This window comes from Channa argus, chromosome 1, assembly GCF_033026475.1.
Source record: "Channa argus isolate prfri chromosome 1, Channa argus male v1.0, whole genome shotgun sequence".
Classification (NCBI taxonomy): Eukaryota; Metazoa; Chordata; class Actinopteri; order Anabantiformes; family Channidae; genus Channa; species Channa argus.
In genome coordinates, this window is record NC_090197.1 from 40,033,063 (window position 1) to 40,059,635 (window position 26,573).

Sequence of the window (26,573 nt, forward strand, 5' to 3'; positions counted from 1 at the left end):
CTACAGCTTGTCAGCCTGCTGCACGTTTCAATCAAATCTACCTCAAATTAAGAGAAAGTGACATTAAAATAAATGAGGGGTCTGTGACAAAAATCAAAAAGCACTTAGAAAAATTTAGTAAATTCAAGTTTTTTCATAATATTCTATAAAATACTGAAAAACTGCTTGTGGATCCTTTGCTACGGTACAGATCAATGCACACCTCTTTTTTTCATTTACATATCTCTGTGCAGTGAAGCAATGGATGGTTTTCAAGCCTCACGTATTCATGAGACCAAAATACACAGGCACAAACATTAAGTGGGCCATCAGTGCAGCAGCGTGACTATGGTACAATACCATCAATCCATCATCCCAAAATAAAAAGTGGCTGACTGAAGCACTTTTATTGATTTGGAGCTCGCCCAAATGCCCACTGCCCTCTTGCCCCCCTATCTCACTATCATTTCAATTTTGACACCCAATAGACCACATCTATCTCAACTAATGAAAGCTGATGGAGATATGTGGAAAGGGTCTCCTGCTTTGAGGACATGTGATCATCAGCTGGGCAGTCAGGCAAAGGGGGGAGATTCGAGGAGCTGGACGGGTAAGGCAACCAAATACTGCATTCAACACACAAAATTCAGACAAACGTCAATAGATGCAGACAGAGTCATCACAATGCCATTGCACCAGGGTTTAGTAATTTAGTTTAATTTACAACGTATGGTTTGAAATTAGCAATAATCAAAGTATCTCATTAACCAAATGGCATCATATAGTATATCCTAAAATTGTGTTGTTAAGGTATTTTTAAAATCTAGTGTTTGTTTTTACTGTTACAGCTCTTTTTGGATTTAGTCTTTAGTCTGGAAAACAGATTCAAATGAGACTTCATGTAAATCAGACGTAGGACAGATTATATGGTTGAATATGGCCTTATGACTGGAGGAAAGTGACTTCAACAAAGCAAGTTTAAAGTTTGCAGAATATCAGTGTCCCTGCAACTGAGAATGAAACAGAAGGTAGTAGCACTGAATGTCAGAGCCAGGAGAGTGGAGAGAGTAGCAAGCCAAAGAATGAGGAGTGATGGGCAGAAACCCAAAGTGAATTGGGCTCAGGCTAGTGTGGGCAACTGTTAATTTGGATCTGACAGGTGCACAGGACGGGTTGAAAGACAACTGAGAAGAAGTTCAAGAGGACAGGAGATTTAATTCATTAATGTGGTACAGGAAGGTTTGGAGTTTGTCAGGGCGGGGAAATGGAAGAATTAGTTGTAAAGTTGTACTTGTTGACGTTGTAAAGAGAAGTTGTATATCGAGGGAGGGACTAGGAAATGAATAGGCTTGTCTGAGAGCGACAGTGGAGGAGGGCCCCACATAGTGAGACAGGGGGCATTAATGTGCTGCAAAATGACCTCAGGGAAAGCTGAAAGTGTTAGCAAAAAGCTAGGTCAGGTTTATACAGTATGTGGATACGTTTGAGCTTACCAAGGTAATAGTTGGGAGCAGGCATATTTAATTAGTTTGAATAGACTTCAATCAATCGGGCCCCTCTGAAAATAAGAATGCAGGGTTTATCTTTGAATACATAATCAGTGAACGTCAGTCATGTTGCATGATGTCTTTTCACAGTCTCCTGGTGTTCTGGCCATCGAGAGTATCACTGATGAATGACTCACTGTTATGGCAAAGACTAGAACACACTGTACTACAAAGAAATATGGTGATAGATAGGATCACATTGTCCTATGGGAGCAGCATTTGTACTACAGTACAACAAAGTACAGACTGAATGTGACTGAAGTGTAATATTCATCAAACAACAATAAATAAAACAAAAGAAAAAGGAAAAAAAAACAACAAAAAAAAAAAACAATATTCCGAAGCATTCAAAGGTGAGTCCAAAGTGATAAGTGAATTTGAGTAATGTAGAATGATACATTCAACCAGCTACTCGTAGTCATTATACAAGTACAAACAGGTATCATCGCTATGTAGTAAGGTCCTTGGTATTATCACATGATATAATAAAGGGGGGTCATGTGTCTGTAAACACTGCAGCACTGTGTGTTTGTCTGTATGTATTTACCAGAGACACTACAGAAATTATGTTACACAGGCAAAGAAATGCAACAGATGTGATGTGTACAGGGCATTTAGGTGAGGCTTAAACCTTTGTGCAGCGCAAACGGCAGCTTTCTGGATAATCAGTGCTTCCTACCAAGGTGTTGGAGACAGTTATAAGTAACCAGAACTTACATTAACATGGGAAGTATACAGGACTAGCCAGCAGCTGAAACTTGCAATAACATTTATAATTAGGTAATTATTTGATTTAAAGTATTTGACTGGGGCATTAGGTCTATCTGGAAGACAGAAACCAGCATTACACTTTGAGGAGGTGGATCAAGGAAGTCGAAGCTCTTGCAACAGAGTGCAACTAAGTATAAAGAGGGTCTCACTCAAAAAATGAATGCTCCAGTGTATGCATGTGTGCACACTGGATGAGACACGTCATCAAAAGCTATTGAAATGCAGGCAGTGGAACAGAACCACCATGGTTGAGCTTTTTAACAGTGGACCAGGCCGACCCCATGTCTCCAGCATCAGACAATTAGCCTGACTGCAGGTTAGAAGGGCAAAAATGCCTAAAACTCAGCATAGCTACATTTACATTTACATTTGAATGGCCACAAAAGTTCACAGTTTCCTAATTGTACCTAGCGCCGGTGGATACCTAATTACAGTAGCAGTATGCATCCTATGAAGTAAAATCAATGGGCAGGCTAAGCACTCAGTCCTATAAACATCAGCGGCTTCATGAGGGTATTTAAGATTGCTATCACGTGTTTCTCAAATAAGAAGACAGCACAAACAGTTTTAAAAGCAGCTCCGCTTTTGTGCAGAGGTTGTAACTCTGCAGGTAAAAACTGTATTTTTCAAAGCCTGCTTGAATGTGATAGACACACTCTATCCAGCAATCTCTTCAAAGACTGTCTTTAGCTTCATCAGTCATGTGCTTCACTGCAGAAATGAACCTCAATGTGGTTAAAAAGGAAAAAAACAAACACACACACACATCAATACTCCCCCCTTCCAGTACCCGCTTCATTCCCGTCTGGCCTTGTCCACTATAATATTGTCAATCATCACCTGCTGTTAAGCAGATGGCCCCCTATTCCTGATCCCGTACAGGTGGAAAGCTCTGAATTGGAAATATAAAACTGATTATTTTAAAACATGCACACACTCAGAATGTAACAATATCCATATTTGACCAGAGATGCAATTACTTTTTTGCCTTCGAGGATGTGATCAAGACTTCAGGCTTGTCAACAGCTTCTGTGCAGAATACAAAGTTTCAGCAGGGGGCTTCTGGCAGACCAACTTGGGGTTCCAAAGTATCATTTCATCTATTTACACCTTCCATTCTTGCCTTCACCCACACCCAGAGGGTCAAAATAACCTCGGTGAAACATCTCAGCTAATAGATAATGTTTTGTGACAGCATGAGGACATTAGCAATAGAGTGTTGACATGATGATGATGATGATGATGATGATGATGATGATATGCATTACTTCTTGTGTAGCTGGGCAGAAACCAGTATGTATCTCTCCACACAAATGCAAACTACACAAATAGAAGGTATAAATAATTCCTCCAAGTCCTACCATCCGAGGACAGCATCTTCAGAAGTGTATAGCTTTGCCAATGAACAAAAGACTGCAGCAAACAGAAACTCCTCAGACAGTTTGATTTCTTCCCAACTCAGCTTGTTTGTAGTATTAGATGCTTTGATGTTCTGTGCACTGGTGGGATGCAGGTCTATTTGCTCCTCTACACTACAACTACCTGAGGCAAGTAACACTGGATTTACACACCCTTTTGCTCGCCCACCTCCATGCACTGACGATGGATGAAGCATGGAGCAATGAACCTGTCCTCCACCTACCTACTCCAATCGCCATTTGAATGTCCAGGCCCATTTGGCTGCTAGATAAATACCATGAAGAGCAGCAGCAGCAATTTGCATTTAAAGGCTGCTCGTCTTACATGCCTTATGCCTGAAATTCACTGACAAGTACATTTGCATTTTGAGTGCCTGAAAATGCCCAAATCCAAAAGCTCTAAACCTCTGTCAGAAGGGGAACCCAGAGAGCTAAAATAGCTTGGATATAATTTTATAAGTTAGATAAAAGATCACAAAATCAGAAGAACTCTTACAGAGTCCATCACACTGGTTCGGAGTTAGACTGCAATCTAGTTTAACTAATACAACAAGAGATGTAAAAATTTAAGCCTTGTAATGTGCCAAAAGATAGTGACGTGTTTCAAACCCACTGACCTTGTGAGGGTGGTTGGACAGAAAACCACTTGGAGCTCAGAGAGATTGTTTGCTATACTGCCCCCTGCTGGCATGGTCCTGAACATACCCTGCACTTTTCTAAGGGCATATCATTTATTTCAGATATCTATTATTTCCTATTAATTTAGTAAAAGACAGGTGTGAGACAGTAATTGTCCATCTCCCGGAAGGGATCTTTGCTAAGACAAAATTATCGATTGTAATTCCATGTATAAAGTTGAGCTGTTATTTGAAAAGAGACTTCAATGAACAATGAACTGCTCAATTCAGTAACTGTTGTGACTAATGCAATGTAATTCAGGTATTTAATATAATTACACTATTGGTGGTTTCTGCTGAGTCATGTCTCTACATAATCGCAGTATATAAGATGTGACAGTTCACTCATCACAGCGACCCCAACCACGAGTCAATGAGAATCTCAAACCTCCCTCCCTGGACTCATTCACTGACCTCTCAGGCATCAAAAGTAAAATTTAATGGAGCCTTTTCTTTCCTCCTTGTAGCCACATTTATCCACTTCGTTGGGATTCCTGATAGATGGACCACAGGAAGCTTGTTTCACATTCAAACTCTCTCACTGTTTGTCAACACACATACAAAGGTGCTAGTTTATTCTATCGTTAAGTGTTTAATTGAAATTTATTAACTGGTAGTATTTATTAGAAATCTAATGAAAATTATTAGAAATTTGCTAAAACAGAAGCAACGAGCCCATTACAAAAAGCTGAGACATGCAGTGACTAATGCAATGTGATTCATTTATTTCAACATAATTGCAGGCTTCCACTTCTACTTCTCCTCCATTTACAGTAAATCAGATGTGAAAGTCAACTCAAACACTGACGTCTAATGCCACCACCACTGGAGCTAATGTAACTTTTGTTGTCTCTGTTGTGATCCTCGATGGAAGGCCAACAAGTTGCTGGTTTCATATGCTCACTAGCCCACTGTTCATCAACAAGCTTGACCCACTTCGTCTCCTTATGGATGCAGCTCCACAGTCTCGCTCAGGATTGTTCCAAGCCACACGACACAGCTGCGAGGGGCTCACAACGAGGCTGCAGCAAGCCGCTGTGTCTTGCTTCAAGTTTTTATGACACTACAAGTCAGCACAACGGTGGTTAAATGGATGAGAGGTGCATCATGGTTTGAAATAAAAACACACAAAAAGATATTTTAAGCCACAATGCTGCGTTTAGACGACATGCTACTCTCTCCCTGGAGGGGTGTTACCATTACAGGAAGTATGTCACACTCTAAAAAAGCTGAGCCCCATGATCACTGCTGGTAACATTAAGTAGAAGGGAGTGCGGAGTCAAGGCTTACATGCAGCGCTGAATGAGTGAGCTCCCCAGGACATGAACTTTGTCTCTGTGAAAGAAAACTGCACAGCATGTCAAACCGTAACGATGGCCTCACATTCTCCAAAATGATCAACTTCACCTCAGGTTAGGAGGAGAGAAACATAAAGGAAGATGAAGGAGCAGACTGCATTTATAGATGGTTCTTTTGAAGTGACAAGCATGAAGTCCAAACCCTATCACCTCCAGCTGCCCCACACTCCACCTTTACCTTTTTTACATTTCCATCTCTCACTGCTTCCATCTGAAAAAAAAAAAAAAAAAAAAACTCAGCTATTCCCCAACCTCCCTTATATTTCCCCCCCCTTTTTTTTTTAAACATTTCATCTTCATTTTCCACCAACTCTCCAATTGTTCAAACCTCCTTCCAATCACTGCTCCAATCCCTCTCCACCATGTCAACATTTATCTGATCAGCCCTCGATCTGGGTCTAGACAGCTTTAAGCAAATATGTGTAAAGAGCAGTATCTTCTTGAGAAACAAGCACTGACATCAACTCTCAGAGAGGGAGCAGATGGCAGTACTTTCCTAATGGCATCTTTTGACTTGTGACTACAGCAACTCCCTGGCCTTTGTTTGGCCTTACAAGTTTAACAACATTTCTGTTAATGTTTAGAGAATTGTGAGTTCCTTGCCCTTATTTTCCTCGAATCGAGTATTGCACAGTAAACTGACTGGGGTCCACCTTTTTCCGAGCCTAAAAACAAAACAAAAAAACATAACAATGCTATTTAGCAGTAAATCACTAAGTTGTTATTATATATCGTTTCCATGCTTGTGCATATTTCACATAATATGTTTTTTGTGAGGGATCTCAGGGAGGAAAGACATCAACCAGCTTATCACAAAGATTTCAAACTTTAAAATAATTTTTAAAAACAGTGTCATTTACATTGTCTTCATTTACACAAAGCACGTCCTTTTTGCATTTAGAGTTTGGGTTGTCCATCAAAGCAATTTCAGTTTTTATTCTATCATGTGGTTAGCTTTATTTCTGTGTGTATGTGCATAACTCGGTCAACACGGCTCAAAGGTCTGCTGCCAATTCAAGAGCAATCTTTTTTTTTTGGCCAGCACACACTTCCTGTGGTCACAGGAGACTGTCAAATAACACAAACACTCAGGTAGAAATAAGGAAATACAGTTCCGTGTTTTAGTTTGCCCACTGTCGACTGTTTTTTAGGATCCTGCTCAACATTCACCGCTTTAACAGGTTCATAATGTGATGCCGAGTTCAGAGTGAGAAGATGAAGATGTTCTCTCACATAAACGTTCAAACACATTTTAACAATAGCATTTCCAAGAAGTTGAGAAACTGAAACTCAGGCCTCAACTAGAATCCTAGACCACACTAACGCATACAAGGGGTGTGTATGCAAGTGCGTACAAAGCATTCTCAAACATGAGTGCTAATCTAAGCAGTGTGTGTGCTTGTGTATATATCAGTTGGGTTTGTAAACACAACCTTAAATTATGTTGTATGTTGTAACTTAAATTAAATAATTGCGGTTTAAAAAAACAAAAAAAACCAAAAAAAAAAACAGGGTCTGCTTCTAGAAAACGTAAGACAGGAGTCCTTGTGGTGCAAAATAATATGATAAAACAACACTGACAGGTGGTGGGTTCCATAGTGATGACACATTCTCTCTGCCTGCTTGTCACTCTTGCTCCTCTTGTCTCAGTGGCCTGAGATTTTCATGTCATCATATATAGCTCCATCATAATTTATCAGCAAACCTGAGGGAGCCCAAAGCCCCAGGAAATGGTGAAAAAAAAAAAAAAAAAAAGTCTATTCATGCATACAATTATTCAAATGGCTAAATGCTGTCACACTTTGCAGTGTGACCTAAGGCAATGGAAAATAGTGCATCCGCTAACCTCCTCTGGCTTGTGTAGAAAGTTGTTGTGGGTTCAAATAAACACATCAATCAAAAGGATTGACAGCAAGTATCCACAGCTCCAGCTCCAACAAACAGACATTTTCTGATTTAAACTGCTCTTGCAAAAGCCCTGAGATCTGCAACGTTGGACATTTGTATCAGTCCTGGGAGAGCCCACTACCCCGATACTCATTGAAGTAGCCAAGTGAGAAACCACGGCACTCGTGGCACATACGGCTCTTGACAGTTCTGACAGAAGCAAAGCTGAGGCAGCAGACTATTTCTACACATTCTGCCTCTGCTGCTTCACTCCTGCCAGAACTACTCTTATTCAGTCTTTGCTCTGTTTCTACGGCAACAACCCGCTCCTCTATCTCTCTTCCTTGATGTTGTTTACAACAGACTGTAATTGTGCTCTCTTTCACCTCGTCTTTTTATTCTCTCACCTGGCCCCTCTGTCCGTGCTTGTTCAGTGAGCTCTACCTGCACTCAGCTTCTCCTCTTGGCAGACAGAGGTGAATGTCAACACCAGGCCGCAGTCCTCTGCACTCTGCATTGCTTGCTGAAAGCCTCTCAAGAGACCATGCAGTAGTGCATTCATGCAGCTGTACTATCCACGGGCTGAAGGGTAGGATGAGCACTGAGAACACAATTTCACTGGTTCAAGAGTGGCTTATGACCCACATCATCATGGCTGTTGTGGCCTATGTACAGGGTGGTTGTGGTTATATGTACAGGTTCCTCTCGTCTTCAGCTGGTCCAGTAAAGAAAGGTCAAGAGGAAGCATTTGTCCAACAGTAAATATATTCATGTAACTGTAATAGCCACTGATTAGCATTGAAACCTCTATTGTATGAATATACTTTGTACTGTAAGACCTGGACCTGACCTGGTACAGTACATTTTACTGTGTATACTCTAAACAAGCCTTGGAAGATGAATCTTCTGTTGTGACTTTCGCTGTGCATCTTCTGAAGATGGATTGCAAGACTTTAAAATGTGCTCTGGGCTTCAAGCAGGAGACAGTTTCAGGCAACAAGCATCTGGTTTTTCACTCTGCCTATGGGAGCTCTTTGTGAACACTGTCTTTCTTTTCAACCTAACAAGAACAGCTTCTCTGCCTTTGGAAAAGCATAGTAGGGAAAAACCATCAGATTTGTTCAGTCAAACGCTGTATAGCAGGCTCACATATTTGATTGAGAATCAAAGCTGATAGATTTTAACTGATCTCTTGATTGTTTGATCCAAAAGGTTTGTGATAGAAATGTGATGTGGGTAAAGGATTGTTTGACTCTAAAAATGTTAGTTTATCTCACATAGTTATAAAAGTATAAAGTTATAATCAGTGCTTCACAGGTGGGCAAAAAATGTGCCTGAGGGTCAGAATTTGGGGGGAAAATACACCTTTTATTCAACACATGATTAAAGCTGTGAAATATGTACAGTGGTCACTTACAGCACAATCAGAAACAAAAATGTCCCAAATTAAGATCTGTATCTTTTGTCATGATGTATATTATTTGATATCAGACTATTTTATTTGATGTCTATAAATTTTCTCCAATATACCTACACTGTGCACAGTGAAAAAAGAGAAAGTAATTTTATTTATGAAAGCTGTGCCTCAAAACCTGTATATTGTTTTCTTTTCTACCATGTCAGCAAGGGAAATCAATGTTTACCCTACTGATATTTGAAAGCCCAGTGCCCTCTTTGTTTCTAACTTCTAACTAAGTGTCTTATCATACTGATTTTTGTTGAAAGTAGCTCTTGAACAGCTCCCCTCTTACCACTGGTTTTGCAAATATTACAAGATGCTGCTTTTGGACTGCTTTCATTTTCAACTTGACAACAACTCCAGACTGCACCTTCATTTTTGAAAACAGGTACCTTGCTGACACATATTGTGCATAATGTCCACCTACAGTATGACGCCTACACAGACAAGCTGCTAAGTGGTAATTTACTCTATGGATTGGAATTAAAATGGAATAAATTTAGCGGATATCTTCAAATTAAAACATGTCAAGCTCAGGTCCTATTCCAGTCTCGCAGACTAACTCCGGACACACCAATTATACTGCAGCGTCAATGCTTTGGCTTTCCTGTCCTATAGTATAAACAACCTGACTATATCGGTCCTGTTTTGTTCCATCCTGAGAAAAAGTCCTTAAAGCCTAAATCAAAAGTAATGACTGCTTACTGCACTCTGCCATTTAGGTCCCTCACTGCAGTGGTGAAAGGTCATAGTAAAGTCATTTTGGTCGTACAAAAGAAAAAAAAAAAACGTTAATTGTAAAAAAAATTCACTTATATGACCACTTGCTACTATAGCTAGCTAAGAAGGTAAGTTGTCTTGGCCTAAACACACTGCTTTTTAAAACAAATGAAGACAAAAGCACTGACAGATGATTATCTCGCTATGTTTGAACCACAGGTCATGGCAGCAGAATTACAAAAGTAGCAGTCCGAGTGTTTTACAATAGTCTGCAGTGTAGTCAATATCTGCAGCTGTTGGGCATCTGCCTCCCCAGACAGCCAGAAAGCAACTAAGGGAAGTGTGGTCACAATAGTAAATCCATAGGCAGATGGATTAACTAAGCTAATCTTCCATGGGATATCACCATGAGAGGCAGATGGAGGAGGATGAAAAAGAAGAGGTGGTAGGAGGAGAGAGAGAAGAGAAGAATTTAGGGAGATTGGTTTAGGACAAAGATCACGTGCAGCCTCATGGTAAGGGAATCTGATTGTATTTCTGCCCACAGAGTTCATAAAACAAATATATCCCCTCCAAATGATTGACAACTGGGACTCTCATTATCATAGCTTCTCCCAATGCAAAGGAGACTTATTATGTGCCTGTGTGCTCACCATATGATGGCCAACACCATGGAGCATGACAGAAAAGAGAGTCCTCTCAGACTTTCATTAAGAAGCTCCATATAAACAACATACATCAAGCAGCCACTGCGTGTCAGACTCTGCTGAAGCAGACAACAGGCTGAAGTGAAGGAAACATCTGCACTGTCTCCCCAGAAAAATGAATTTGGGAGCTGAGGGAGAGCTCAGAGAGGCTGCCCCATAGTAATCTGGCTGGCAGTGGTCGGGGTCATGTGAGTCACAGGAGTCAAATCAGCATGTTGGTAGCAAATAAACGGCATCCTCAGACACCCCGCAGAGACCATCTAATGAACAGAACAGTGACAGAAATACCTGGCTGGGGAGCAGAGCGCAGTGGAGACTGAAACAGCTGCATCTCACAGAGGGGAGAGAACCAGCAGATTCACCCTTTCATATGGCGATTTCATGTCTCCCATATGGAAATTATTTCATCAGTCCGTACATCCGTCTCTGGTTATCTGCTGGCTCTTCCATGAGAAATATTCCAAATCTGAAAAATGCACCTTTATAAAATGATTTTTTTTAAAAATTGGTTTAATTAAACTTTTTTTGCTGAGATTGGTGGCTTTCACAACTGAGAGCTGTTTTCAGTTGAGGAGGACTTTCTGTTCTGCAGTCTGTGACAGGCTCAGCACATGTCTGTGGGTTAGTGAGTTTATAGCTACAGATCTGTTGGATTATATTATACAACAGCTCACATAATATGTAAATCATGAGAATATCATTTGAAATTGTGAATTGAAAAAGTGAATATACGAAAGCAACTTCACCTTCAAAGACATATTTACTTGCCAAGAAGATAAAAGTGTTTCTTTCGAGCTATTAAAAGTGTCTTTATTTGTGGTTGTTGTGGGGGTGTTGGGGCAGGGGTTAATTAGAAGATCCAGTCTCCTCTGAGCCTCCCTATTTCTACTAATATCTGCTCTTCTAAAACCATGAGCTGAAGAACATGCCCCCCCTTACACAGAAGAAATGAAGATAAAGCAATCGGTCTTCCACCTTTGTATCATACAATGTTATTTTATGTCTACCAGAATACAGAGCAGTTAAGCAAACTGTAATTAATCCCTGCCATTCCTCTAGTCTATTTTCTGCTGCTACAGGTCAAGTGTAATTGCATATAAAAAGATTAATATAGTACAGTATTACAGCTACTAAAAGAAAGTAAAAAAAAGAAAAAAGAAAAAAAGAAAAAAGGACCATGAAGCCTTCACATAGGCTAATGAAATGACATCTTTAACAAGGTGAAGCAAAGTCCTTCCTCCCAGCAGTCAAGGCCCTCAAAGGCTCGGCCGTCATGTCCGCTCTTCCACTTTTAATTATGTTTTCTGGCACTCCAGCCTCAAGTGGCTCAGTTCACCCGGGTCCTTTGGGAGACTCGTGCAAGTCCTGCACAGACGGGCTGACTAAAAACACCACCTGCTGCTGTGTGTGCGCGCTCATGTGTGTATGCAACCTGAATGAATGTCCTCGAACGTGCGTTAGTAGAAACAAGAGTCTCAGAGTTGGAGCGAGATACACGAGGCAGAGCAGCAACTATTCAATAAAGTTTTTCAAATTAAGTTAGTTACAGCCTCGTTGCCGATTATCAGTATACAGAAGTGACAGAGAAGAACATCACTCTTAACTATTTACCATTTTTTGTTCTCCCTCAGTGGATAATGTGTATGTAATGTATACCAGCAGGTAAAGACAGGATGCTTGCTAAGTTTGTGAAATCCTTCCAAATTCCATGAATGCCACATGTAAAGCAGTTTGGATTGCTGACACACCTAATTCATACCTTTGTGCTGCTCCTACCAGAAAAGACAGAATCCAATTATTCCCCATGTTATCTTCTCCCTCCAGCCTGTCTATAAAGCTACAGACGGGCCAGGGCACCAGGTTTTTCTGCACCAGGATGAACGTAAGGGTGTGCGTTTATATTAGTGGGTGCACGAGAGATAAAATAGCACACAATATTATAGGGGTCTATATTTGTGTAACCTGAAAATCAAATAGATTAAAAACCATGTACAGTACCTGCTTTACACGCCTAGTTTACTCAGCCCAAAGGCTTTGTGGGTAATTATCATGGCATTTCCATTTGCAAGCCCCTGGGCACAGCAATCTGGAGGGGACTGATTTGGACAGTTTGGATGCTTCATATATTTGAAAAATGTTTCTGTGCTTCAAGGCTGAGAAACATATTTTCAAATACTTTTTAAACACATTTGTAGGTTTAATCAAGCTGAATTTCCTTAGCAATATCAAGAATCGCTGGGAAACAAAAGGAACAAAGACCAAGTTATATGACTATAGTTGAAGTGCTTCATTAAATCAGCAAGGACAGAAACATTAAACGCTCTCTGTCTGGAGGCTGTGTTGAAGGATTAAGCTGTGGTGGTCGGTGTTTGATCTTTGTCTCTACAAAGCCCAGAGATGCTCCATCAGTGCCCAGGAGCTCAGCGCCGGCTGTTTCCAAACCACCAAACATCAGAGCAAACAGAGTCTCCTCTGTCCTTGACTCAGACACACACTTACTGAAGGACGAAGCTTGCAGAGCTCTCTGTGCTTTCATAAAAAATGCAGGCAGAATCAAAAGGGTGGGTATCAAATATCACAGTGTTTAGTGTGTGCAGAGTTTTACAAATTTACTGCTTATTACAGTGCCAAGTAAAAGTATGTAAAATTATCTGGTTTTCTGCACTAATTTAACACAAAGTATGTTCTGAGACAGACACACTGCACTTACGCCGACAACACACAAACAGGCTTTTTGATATCTACGGACACACCCAATTCAGAAAAGTAAGTCAACTGTTGGATTTAATATTCCCATTGATGTGGCTCTCTGTGCCTCGAATATATAACTTTAGCTTTACCAGTCCAAAAAACATTTCTTCAGTAGCATTGTAGCATGTCAAGAGGCTCTTTGACAAGCTTCAAACACACAGTTTATCTTTTTTCCTGAAGATTCTGCATTGTGCCTTTGGGTCATCTTAGCTGGGCGCTCACTTATAGAGAGAGAACATACAGTGCCAAATCCTTTCCATTTATAGTTTGCCTAACTGAGAAATGATGAATATCTAAACTTTAAGATGTTTTTTACTCTTTCCAGCTATATGCAAATCAACCACCCTCGATCATAAGTCTTCTGAGATTTATTTTTCGCGAGCCCTGGTTTACATCAGCAGATGCTTCTTGTGAACAACAAATGCTTTTAATGATTCTTTCACATCAAAGAAGGCCAGTAACCCACTTCTCTAATCTTTTTTCACTCCTTGGATACCCATATTTGCTAACACCTGACTCCAGTTAAATTTGTCTTTAGCCACATTGTTTTTGTGAATGTTTTATGTATCCTGCAAGCACAAAAAATAAAAATAAAAAGAATGTGTGTGCTTAGTTGAAGTAGATTGTCATTATTGCGTATTGTAACACGAATCTGACCAGAATTTAAGACAACTTCATATGTGAATGCATGTTTCTCTAAACGGATCACTTCCCTTTTTGCCACTATATTACTAGTGAGAGACTCTGTATGTTGGTGTGAATACGTGTGTGACTGTAAAAATGGAAACTGCAGCTGCGCCCACTGAAGCTTTGCTACATTTCGCTGAATGTAATCACATGCTGCTCATGTAAATTACTATACTTACAGTAAAAACGCCACGTAACAGTGCAGATGGGGTTAAACAGATGTGATAATCAACAAACACTGAAAATCAGTATACATTTCCCAGATAAATCAACGGCCTTATTTTGTGGTTTTTCTGTGCATTACTTCATTGTCAACTCCTGCATAATCCATTCGATGAACGCCTTATCAAAAGTCCCAGCCCCAGCCAGATTATTTCCCTAGGCTGGGAAATGTTTTTTGCAAGAAATAAAAGTCTTTTGACACTCTCGTTTAAAAATATTATTTAAACCCAAGTTTAATCTACTCAAACATGACTTCTCAAGTGGATAAACACAGCGCACAGACAAAGTGCCCATGAGCACATATCCACAGAGGATTTCGAAGATAAATGAACTTGAGTGAAACTGGAGGAGAGAGGCCAGAGAGATGCCAGCAGCAGTTAAAGATGTGTGGCTCTCTAAAGGAGCAGCTGACTAACTTTGAATTCTAAGTAGAGGAAAATTCTGTTTTTTTCTTGAGGAACTAAAAGATCAGTTGTGTTGTCTAAGAGGGCAAGATGGGTCAGTGCCCTGTAACTAAACTCTAGACACACACACACACACACACAAACACACACACACACCCCTCCAGGACCCCAATAGTGATCAGCATTCAAAATAAACACTCGCTCCCTTCCCTCTCCCCTTTTTTGCCACTCTGTTTCTCCTTTCTCCACTATGCTGATGGTCCCATGGGGAGGGTGAGAATCACCGCTGTTTATTGACCTACTCCTCTGAGGAATAAAGGAGTCTCAGACAGCAGGAGACAGACAGAGGGACAGGGATGCAGATAGATGCAGTTTTGGATTTTTACACTATTAGCAAACACGGCAGCAGGGAGACCTAATGCCTCCAAGACATCATGAAGCTTACAGCATCCCCTTTATTGCCCAACAGTCTAAGATAACCTTATGCTGAGTTCTCTCAACATCCTTTAATCCTCTCAAGCATGGATTGTACCAAAATGCATCTAAACTCACACCTTCCCTTACAAGAATGATATGAAACCAGTTTCGGGATGAATGCCAGTTAACTTTTTAACTTCTGCATTGATAAAGCATGGTTTTCATCTTGACGGTGAATACAAACTGAACACCATTGTAAAGTTTGTGCCTACTGTCAATTCTACAGAAAGGAAAAGCTAGTGTACACAAACAGCGACACTTGCAGCACAACAACGCCATTAAAAATCACCTGCGATGATACACTCGGCACCCAGACTGTTCTGTGGTCTGATGAGGCCGAGGAGAAAGGGCAGGCCACAGTCATACTGTCTGAGCACCTCATTTTGTTTCAGAGCTCATAAAAATGCAGTTGTAATCTTCACCACATCAATGCGGTCTTTGATGCTGATGGAGTAGAAACAGAGAAAGAAAGTAAAGGCTGAAAAGCTGCACGGGAGACTGAGAACAGAATGTAGTTATGACTGTAAACCATACAAGTTAACTTTAAATACTTTACAGTTCAGATGTTAAAGGTTTTCAATGAGTCGTCTTCGTATTCTGAGAAAAGCAAGAATTCAAGGAATGAACTCAAAAACCTAAAATTAAAAATCTGTAATCGGCTCAGATGAACTTTCCAGATGTGGCACTAATCTCTGTGTGTATAAGCAGTAGCCAGAAAGGCAGCTGATGCCTTTCATTTGACGGATCCCAGGCTTTGCAAATTAGACATATTTGTGAAAGCTTTAGCTTTCCTTACTGATAAACTCACAATTCTGTTGTTTTGTCTTGTAAATTTGAAGTAGCCAACAATTTACAAAGCACTATAAATAAATCCTGTGGTACCTTTAGGAGTCAACCACTTGACTGCAAAAGCAGATGGCCTACAGACAGTTTTAGGTACAATTGGAAAAGCAGACCAGAATCTGTCCAACATCATGAAATGCAGAGCCCACAGACAGCACAGAAATAATTAGCTTGTGAGGGAAACATTGTAACCCAGACTTTTAGCTGGTGTCTGTCGACTATAGAATCACAACAACTTTCTCCTCTTGCCACCACCACAATCTAAACCCAGTTTGTCTCCATCTAGCTGACATTTCCCCCAATCATTCTGCAATGCACGCAGATGGAGCTTGTATTGTTTTCCTGAGTAACAGTCACATTTTTAAAATAAATACATTTCCTGCTGTCAAACAACATTACAAAACAGCGGCACACTAAATTAAAAAGGAAGAGCAATTAGAATAAAGTTTTGAGGCATATGGCAAACATTTGTTCCTGTGGGTGTGTGAGTGACAGTAAGCAGAACTGAACTTAAAGAGGTGCTCATATGAAAAGACAAGGAAACAAGGATGAAACAAAAACTGTGACAACACCAGAACAAGGTTTTGTTTGCCATGATACAAATTGAGGGCCATTTTTCACAGGATAATAATGAGTGTATTGAATAGTTAATATAGTAAACAGTCTATCAGCAACTTTGTTAAATGTATGCAGAAACTGACAATAATGAGGATAAGTAGTTATTCCTGTCAACACATATAGATGCATTTTTATATCATCATCATTTAAATATGATGGAAAGTCCAAATCAAATCTTTCAAATTAATCAAAATATCCCTCTACATTTGACACAACCACCAACCTACCATACAAACTATCTGTGCAAGAAATCCAAAGCAAACCACTGTTAAAATATGCATCTATTTCACGATGAGTCAATGCCGTTGTTATAGTTTGGTTAGCTTTAGACATATACTCAAATTGGTGAGAGAAAGATACTCGAGTCAAAATTACAACTTTGGTAAAGTTAGGGGACCTTCTTCATCGTGGTTTCTCTCAAGTCCAACGTTTTGTTGAGCCAGCCATAGCATTTTAAGTCTTCACATACCTGCTTGTCCTTTGCTTTGCCACTGCCGGAGACCCGCGATGAGGGGACATCACGAGGGATGACAGAGATTTGGTGCAGTGGCATGTTCATCCCAGCAGAACCAATAAGGGACACTTACGCACACACTTCCTGTCCCACTGCCAGAGCAAAGGGCATGATGGTCTGAACTGCGACACCTCACACACACCACCCTGCAGAGGACACATGAAGATTAGCTGCATGGGAATAAAATCTCCACAATAGGAAACAAGAAAGGGGAAAGTGATTACTGCCAAATAGTTAACAATTTTTTGTAGACATCTTTGTAGCTCTTGGATTTAGGTTTTGGCAGTGGGGTATTTTTCACTTATTATTCTTCCAAATCCGATCCTTGAACTATTCTTTTTGATGACTTACAGTCCAGTCTAAGGAACTAAAAACTACCAAAGGCAAAGTCATGTATTGTGATTTTCCATAGGAGAGCAGAAGTTTGTCTCAGAATAGCACAAGTGAATGTAATAAACATCACGGAGGTGAATCCCGAAGTGTATAATAAATCTTTACAGAGAGGATTCTGTGTGTGCAGGAATTCACTCTCTCCCAAAGACCTGTGAATTCAAGGCCATGGATTCCACCAAAGAGAGAGCGGTGCTGCACCTTGGACAGATTCAGACAGACAGAATCATGATGACTGCAGCAGCAGCATGGAGCTGTCCGGGGAAGTTACACAAGAGGTTATACAAATGGGTTGTTTCAACTTCAGTTAATGCAGCCATCTGTACTGCAACTGACAGCAATAAAGCTTTAACTCCTTCACTCTACTATGCCATGTGTATGTATAATTGTGTGTGTCTGTGTGTGTGCGCAGCCATTTGCACATTGGTCCGTCTGCCAAACAAACCCCTCAAGCTCTGCAGTATGAAAATGACAGGATTAAGAAACCAAAAAGCAAACAAACAGATGGGAGGTCAGAGAAATGGCAGCAATCAGAAATCAGCATTGATGGCAGAAGTGGGTGGTGGCGGTGGTGTATGGACTGAGAATGGCACACGGGTTCACTGAGAAAAAGTGCTGCAGACACAAACAAAAATGTAACAAAAATTATGTGTTTGTCTAATGTGTCTTTGTGTTTAGGAGCATGAAAATGCTGATCCACTGTGTTTACTGCGTTGAGAAATTGAAGTTGTATTTTCTGCACTTATTTTGGATATGAATTGGAATAGAATTTATATAAAGATGTAATTTAGGCAGTTGTATAGCGTGAAGGTTTATAAATATGCTCCGGCTTCCACCGATTCCTTTTCAGTCTAACTTCAGAGCACAATAATCATCATATTAGGGTACTGATTGCAAACTATCCAAAGATAAAATTATATGTCTGGTGAAAATAAACAGTCATTAATGGATGAAGGGCTGATTCTAAATGCATTTTTAAATATATCTTAATTCCCACCAGGACCTGTGCATCACATTCACTGCTGCTGCTCCAACCATTGACTATGTTGATAAGTGATCTAACTACAATCACAATCATTTCCTAGTTTGAGATCTTGCATCTTTGCCTCACAGCTCTCACGGCCCTTCAGCTCTCGCTTTATAAAACGAAATTAGAATATTAATCACCCGTGTATAGTCACACGTTACCAAATATATTTTGAACTCCTAATGTTCATCCTAGGAGACTGACAAATGACTGTGATTTAGTGCACTGCATTTAGAACAATCAACATCCTATGATAACGCTCCCTTCTCCAGTTTATGTATATGGCTGTAAGAGTAAATAAGTTATCATGAACATATATTATAATATTAACAAGTTATGTAAATATTAAAATACTGAAACACGCAGTTAAACCTTCCCCAGATTCTTAAAGTCAAGGGACACATTTTAATGTTGATTTGTTCTACAAACAGTCCCACATTCATAGATATTCATTTAAAAATAAAATGCATGAGAGCTGAAATAGCTGCCAATTATTTTTGCACGTGGAGTCACTGAATGGATTGAGCAGTATGAAAATGATATAAATCATATGCTGTGCCCATGACCCAAATGAGCTTCTTTGAGGTGAAAATTCCTCCCCTTGATTTGAAGGTTGTATGCAAAGGAGAGCTGAAGCTGTTCTTAAGATTTGCAGTGTTTTTTTTGTTTAGTTTTTTGATTGATTTGTCTCCCATCTACTCATCAAACCTGAAGAAGTACTGAATTGACTTTCTATAGTGGCAAGCTCAACTCAACACACAATGTGCAACATGTACGCAGATCTAGAGTTCACCCAAAACTGACATAAATCTGGATTTGCTGATCCACACGCCAGTTAAAACTCAAGTAGGTTTATTTTTAGTGAAACACAACAAGAGTTTCACAACACAGTCTCTGAAAAGAAAAGTTTATATTTGACAAGTTGGCACAGGTTTTGCTGAGCTGTATGCAGAGGTCAAGATGGCGAAGGACTAAAGCTCTTCGTTTGTTTCTTCCGATGATTTAAAACAAACCTCAAATTAGAGTTTGCCTCTTTAACAGGTCATCATGATTCTGGAGCGTCATGTGGGGTTTCTGTCAAATGCAGCTCTACTCTCAACACACTTTAAAGTGCATATTATTAATAAAACCCATCTCTCTTGTATCTGCACACATTCATTCATTCATTGCTTTAAAAGTCAACAGTCTTGATTTTGTTAAAAGTCCAGTTAGTTTTGTGACTTGAACGAGAAGAAGTGGAGTAATTTGATCCCTTTTGTTAATTTTGTCTTTACCATCATGTGACATCACATGATGTCAAGTTGATGGTCAAATATAATGTGTGTGAGAGGAAATCTAATAAGTTGCAGTGAATGAGAATTGCAAAGTGTTTTGCGTGACAGCGTCGTCATCATCATCACCACCACCACCACCACCTTTTTCAGATTAGCATCATTAAAGTGCCTGCTGTTTTTGAGTCACAAACATTCAAGATCACTTATAAAAGTGGCCATTTTTTAGTTATTTTGTAAGGAGACTGCGAAGTGAATAACAATGATAAACACAATAAATCAAAAAGGTCTGTGTCATATATTTGTGCACTAAATTTTTTGTTGTAGCAGTCGAATGAAACAACCAACAGCATCCATCACAGCGGCCACAATACGGATTGCTTCTGTACTAAGCAGCTCGTTACTACAGCCAAAGCAACAGCAGTAAAATCTTTCACTAAACTCTTAATTGGCATGGTGTCTCGGTCTTTGTTGGACTGAGAGGTTGCACTAATGGAACGAAAGATGTGCTTGATACAGAGTCGGAATATCACTATAAATATTCAGCTCAGTGCTAGAGCCTGAGTACTTTTAGGATTAATAAAGCTAAACTCAATCTGTCAGTCAAGGTGTTAGGAGGTCTCTTGGATCTGAGACAAGATCATCTCTAGTGTGTGTGTGTGTGTGTGTGTGTGTGTGTGTGTGTGTGTGTGTGTGTGTGTGTGTGTGTGTGTGTGTGTGTGTGTGTGTGTGTGTGTGTCCTTGAAGCCAGCTGACAGTCACAGAGTTCACTGCAACAACATTAAAAGCTACATATCCAGCCACGCCCCAACCAATCACAGGTCTCCTGCGGTTCTAATTTGACGTTGACCTGTCGTCATGGCAGCAGCTCTGGAGGTCAGTTAGAACTTTCAAGGAGATGATAGCTTTGGATAAATGGATATACATCTGACAGGTAATATGAAACTGTCACACTGAGTAACAACCAGCTGGTTCTAAAACTTTGGCCAAGTTTTCCTCACAGTCGTTCCTACGTTTTAGTAACTACTAGCCATTTCAAACTAATGATGTACCAAACTGAGTTTTTTTTTTTCGTTTCAGAAATATGTTAGCTATAGGCTGTATTCATATGTAAACATGAAGGTTTGTGTTATGATTCACATAATAACTGAATCGCCTAGTCATCTAGTCAAATGTTGTCACTGTAAGTTACATCTGTAGTATGTGTATAATGCGCCCAGACCAGTTGCATGACAAGAAAAAAAAGCAGAGCCATTTCTTTTTGATTATTGTGGGAGGAAAAAATTTGAAAAAAAAATCCAGAGGGAAATTTTCCTAGAGACAGAGAGAGAGAGAGAGACAGAGAGAGAATAAAGAGAAGGTGAATAGTGTAAAAGACCGGTAGTGACTTTGTTGGAAGAGAATATTAAAGGTTTGAAGAACAAAGCAGGGAGAAAAGTGCAAACACTTTATTATTAAACAGGAGTTTAATAAGTTTCAGGTCAGACATGTTAGCAGACCGTACATCTTTATTCTTCACCCTTAAATATAGAGTTTGACTATATGTGACCCTATGGTTTAAATGGAGTAAATTTTAATATTTAACTGGTGCAAATACTTGGGGATACCCATATCTATTTATGGACAGCTGGTGCAACTGATTCCAGGGCTGGTCCATAAAACTCAATATTTAGTGACTTTCAGTGAAATTGAAAGGTGGTGATATGATGTATTAATTGTTTAACAAGTTATAATAAAAAGTAAAATAATGAGCTATTGACAGTGTGCAGGGAGCCACTTTCTGCAAAACTAAAGATAATTCACTGCCTGGACAAAAAAACCTTTAATTATTGCACGTGTTCACTATCATTTTGACGAGTTTACGCAATTCCTCAACATTTATTTTCTTTCAGACCTTTTGCATTGGTGTCACTGTGTAAAGCTTTCTCCAGCACATCCCAATGATTTTCATAGGGGGTTAAATTGGTAAAATGGCCAGTCCGTGAATGAAAATCATGTATCATCCTCCCTGAACCCCTATCTTACAATTTAAGCAAAATGAATCCTGCCATTGTGATCTTAGAATAAGCCCGTGTTACCAGGAAAGAAAAAAAATCCCTTGATGGATTCAGTATACATTCCTGAACCTACCCGACCTACTCAAGCTACCGCAGATCACAACACTACCACTACAGCCTTGTACTATAAGCACAAAGGATGATGGGTGCATCACTTTATCCACCTCTCTTCTTACCCGATGTGCCCATCACTCTGGCTAAATCTGGACTTATCAGACCACATGACCTCTTTACTGCTCTAGAGTCCAACCTGTATGCTCCTTAGCAAACTGCTGTCTATTACTTTGATTAGCCTCACTGATAAGTGGTTTCTTCCCCATAATTGATGTCTCAGCACCAGCCACCCAGGTTTTAAATAATATGCTGGACTGTCCTTATGTTGATTTTAGTTGTTTCAGCAATCTCCTTGGCTGTTTTCTTTGTTTGATGCAGGTCAATAATTTGACCCTTATAATTTAGAGTTACATCTTTTCTACAACCATGGGATATGTATTCTGAAATGGTTGATTAACAAAGGAGAAGCAACTCATTGCATCAGCTGAAAAATTTTAAATCACTTCCATTATTATCCAATGGAAGGCCCTTACCAATTTGCTTAGTTAAATCCAGTTGGTGACTTGTTTTTTGGAGAGGCGGTGAAGCTTTGAATATATTACTATAGCTCTTATTACACTGCTCAAGCCCATTTATTTGGAAGAAAATGTATTTTGCCTCCCCAGATTGTCCTCGCTCTGCTCCTGTGCCAAGTAAATTGAGACTGTCCTCATGTGCCGTTCGTAAAGATGATAAAGAGATGTATTTTCTGGGTTAGCGACAACTAACAAGAGCCTATGAACGTGACATGACATACTATTTAGAGTCTTGAGTGTTTTTCTGGATGTAGATTGTGATGTTGGATTGCAAGCCTGATGTTTGCCTTTAGTGTGGGACAACTGTTATTGTTGTTATTGCAACGGTCACGTGAAATCAGTGCTTGCTTAACGCAATGTGACGTGTCACATGACATGACATTAAGGAGGTACTGAACTTTTTAAAAGCAGACTGTGACTTTCTAACTAACCCTAACATCTTTATTTAGTGCCTGACCCAAACCTAATGTACCCCTGATGTTATTGTACCTAACCCTAACCAAACTGTTTTTGGTTAGGGTTAGGGTTAGGGTTACCACTAAATGTTACTTCACACTGATGCTGCATTATGAGAGAAAACTGTGGAAACTATGGAAAAAGATTGATGCCACTGCAATTATGTTTCTCAAAGACAGTTCTCATAAATTTTACTTTCACAGAAATGTATTCAGCGCTCATTTGGCAGGCACAGATTAACGCTTGAACACGGAGCTTTGATTACTGTTCCCTCCAGGAATGTGTCACTTTGTCACTGAATCCTTTTATGAGAGGACTCTACAAACATGAAAAAACTACAAGCACACTTGTATGTTAGACTGGTGCCCCAGCTGAAAGACCTAAGAGGGGGGAAAAGATCAGGGGGTATTAATTTCATCACTGCACAGATGCCATGGCTGTGTTGGCAGCAGTTACTGTACTTCATGCCCTGCAAGCTCATACACACAAAGGTAAAACCTAATGAACTCTCTGATGAAGCCTGCTGCACCTCACTCTTGCATGGCAGTTCTTCATAAGTTTGAATAAACAGATAAAGTTTGACAGTTACATTTGTTTAACTGTTAACGGCGTCAATGACATTGTAAGATTTCATAAGTGTGCACACAAACACATGGGGCCAGGACTGCACTGAGCTTGGAGACTGGTGATTACTTGAACACTTTTTCATAACATACTGTGAATAAATTATCATAATGTTTTTTTGGCTCATCGTCATTTCAAATGTAGCCGCACTATTTATCAGCAGCAGTGCAGTCTGAATATTATTATGGCTTTTTCTCTGTCTCTCCACTGTATGGCAGACTAATGAAAAACATCTACAGTATTTAAGTTGAAAGCAGTCATAAGCCCTCTATTAGCTATCCGGTTCGATTATATGCTAATGAGTCCCAGTTTGGGTGTAATTAATTGTGTAGATGGTAAAATGAGCTCTCAGACATCTGTAATAAACACACTTGCTGGATGGGAAAAGGAAGAACTAAATACACCAACAAACGTACAAACATTTTTTCTAAAATTAGTCACATTTTACACACTCATTCTCATCTGCGAAGGATGGGTGGAACAAAAGTGCCCATATGCACACATACTGTGCACACTCACACACCCTGTGAAATATCCTATCGTGAATTTGTAGTTTACACAAAGCAAGGAGGATCTGTTATTTACAGTAAATGACTCACTTTATGAGCGGATACACAGAATCTTTACACACAACTCTTTCAATGAAATCTTGTTAAATACTCCAGCTATTATATTGATAAGTAGAGACTCTGATGACTGAAACTCAAAAATGCACACCAAAAAGATTAAAAAAAAAAAAAATGGAACTGCCTTCAGTCATCCCCTTATTGATTTCCCAATGGACATGAAGAAGAGCCATTTCATTCCTCTTTCAAGTGAAAATTAGTTGATTCCTACCTTGTCAAGTTCAGCAGATTAAAAAAAGAACAAAATGTTTATTTAACATCAAAATCTTCCTTAGATATTCTCAACAAGAATTCATTAAGAAAAGCCAATCCAACTTGTTTTCCAACTCAAAACTCACCCACTCTGACATGAGTATGAAAATGATAGCAAATAATTTCACCTAACTAAATTCTTTAAAACTGAGCTTCATGCCCCTTTTAACCGCTTAAAACCATGTTTGTCACCTGAAGTTTGTCAAGATGTCACTGATCCATCTTGGTAGCTACAACTGACTTCAAAGACCTAATTTGAGTGATATCCCTTTACGTTTGAAATGGGATGTTGCCTCCCACTCCCTAATTTAACATGCATATTAATTAGAGCGCTTTGTAGATCCTGCTGGTAGGACTTTGTAACCATTGTACAGTGCCAGGGTAGCCGTTTCCCCATTTCTTTATGCTAACTGGAACTAACTGGAGAGAGTGGTATAAACCTCATTTAGCTCTCAAACAGAAAGCAAGTAGAAGTATTTCAATAAAATCTTCTTTCTAATTTTAATACTTCAAATCTCTTTTTTTTTAAACGTAGTTATTTATTGTTACTGTTTTGCATATTTGGCTCACAAACAAAACTGAAGCCTGAGATTCAGCCTTTTAATCTAATGAAAGGTCACAGATCTTAAAGGAGTGTGTAAAATATTTATCCACAACCCCAATTCAAAAAAGCTGTAAAGATGTGTAAAACAAATACTAACAGAATGCAATTATTTGCAAATCTCATTAGCCCATATTTTATTTACAATACAACATAAACAATGACATACATATCAGATGTTGAAACTGAGATATTTTACCACCTCATGAATAATATTAGCTTATTCTGAATTTGATGGCAGTAACACATCTCAAAAAAGTTGGAACAGAAGGAACAAAAGGCTGGAAAATGAATTGCTACAAATTAAGTTAATTGACAACGGGTCAGTAACATGACTGGGTGTTAAAGGAGCATTTCAGAGAGACAGAGCCTCTTGAATGTTAAAATGGGCAGAGGATCACCTATCTGCAACAAACTGTCTAAAAATTGTGGAACCATTTCAGAAAAAATGTTCCTCAATGTAAAATTGCGAAGACTTTGAAGATCCCACCATCTACATTAAATAATATCATCAAAAGATTCCAAGAATCAGGAGGAGTCCCTGTGCACAAGGGACTAAGGTCAAAACTGGATGCTTAGGATCTTTGGGCCCCTGAGGTGGCACTGCATTCAAAACAGGTATGATTCTCTACTAAACATAACTGCATGGGCCTAGGAACACTTCCAGAATTCACTGTCTGTAAACAGTTGACTGTGCCATCCACAAATGTAAGTTAAATCTGCATCATGCAAAGAAGAAACCATATGTGAACAAGTTTCAGAAACGCCGCCATGTTCTCTGGGCTAAAGCTCATTTAAAAGGGTCTGAGGCAAAATGGAAAACTGTTCTGTGGCCAGATGAATCAAAATTTGAAATTCTTTTTGGAAACCATGGTCGCCGTGTCCTGTCGGGTATAGGAACGGGACCACCTAGCTTGTAATCAACAGAAAGTTGAAAATCCTGCATCTCTGATGGTATGGGGCTGCATCAGTGCCTATGGTGTGGGCAGCTTACACATCTGGAAAGGCTCCATCAATGCTGAAAACTACATAGAGGTTTTATAGCATCATATGCTCCATCCAACGTCTCTTTCAGGGAAGGCCTTGCATGTTTCAGCAAAACAATGCTAAACCACATACTGCATCCATCACAACAGCATGGCTTCACAGGAAAAGAGTCCGGGTGCTGAACTGGCCTGGCCGCAGTCCAGACCTTTCACTACTAGATAACATTCGGTGCATTATAAAACAACACATCTGGCAACAAAGGCCCAGGACTGTTGAGCAGCTAGATCCTGCATCAGATAAGAATGGAACAACATTAATCTTTTGAACTCCAGCAACTGGTCTCCTCAGTTCCCAGATGTTTACAGACAGTTGTTAAAAGAAGAGGGGATGCCACACAGTGGTAAATATCACCCTGTTCCAACTTCTTTGAGATGTGCTGCTGCCATCAAATTTAAAATCAGCAACTATTTTCAACTAAATATTTAAATGTCTCCATTTCAACATGCTGTTTATGTTCTATTGCAAATAAAATATGGGTTGAAGAGATTAACAAATCATTTGGATTCTGTTTTTTTCTACATTTTACACATTGTTCCAACTTTTATTGTGTTACA

The 26,573-nt window shown here is 39.6% G+C and overlaps 1 protein-coding gene across 7 annotated transcripts in view; it reads right to left on the minus strand.

The window, feature by feature from the left end:
* The window catches only part of LOC137135612 (E3 ubiquitin-protein ligase MARCHF8-like), a 67,626-nt gene that overhangs the window by 31,095 nt on the left and 9,958 nt on the right, over nucleotides 1-26,573 (minus strand). For 4 of the 7 annotated variants that reach the window (XM_067519949.1, XM_067519984.1, XM_067519959.1 and 1 more), the window contains exon 2: nucleotides 16,995-17,185. In XM_067519949.1, the coding sequence (XP_067376050.1) occupies nucleotides 16,995-17,084 (90 nt within the window). In that variant the 5' untranslated portion in view covers nucleotides 17,085-17,185. Of the gene's footprint in view, nucleotides 1-15,353; nucleotides 15,509-16,994; nucleotides 17,186-26,573 lie in introns of those variants that run through there. The other 3 variants (XM_067520010.1, XM_067519940.1, XM_067519976.1) reach the window with 3 other exon arrangements.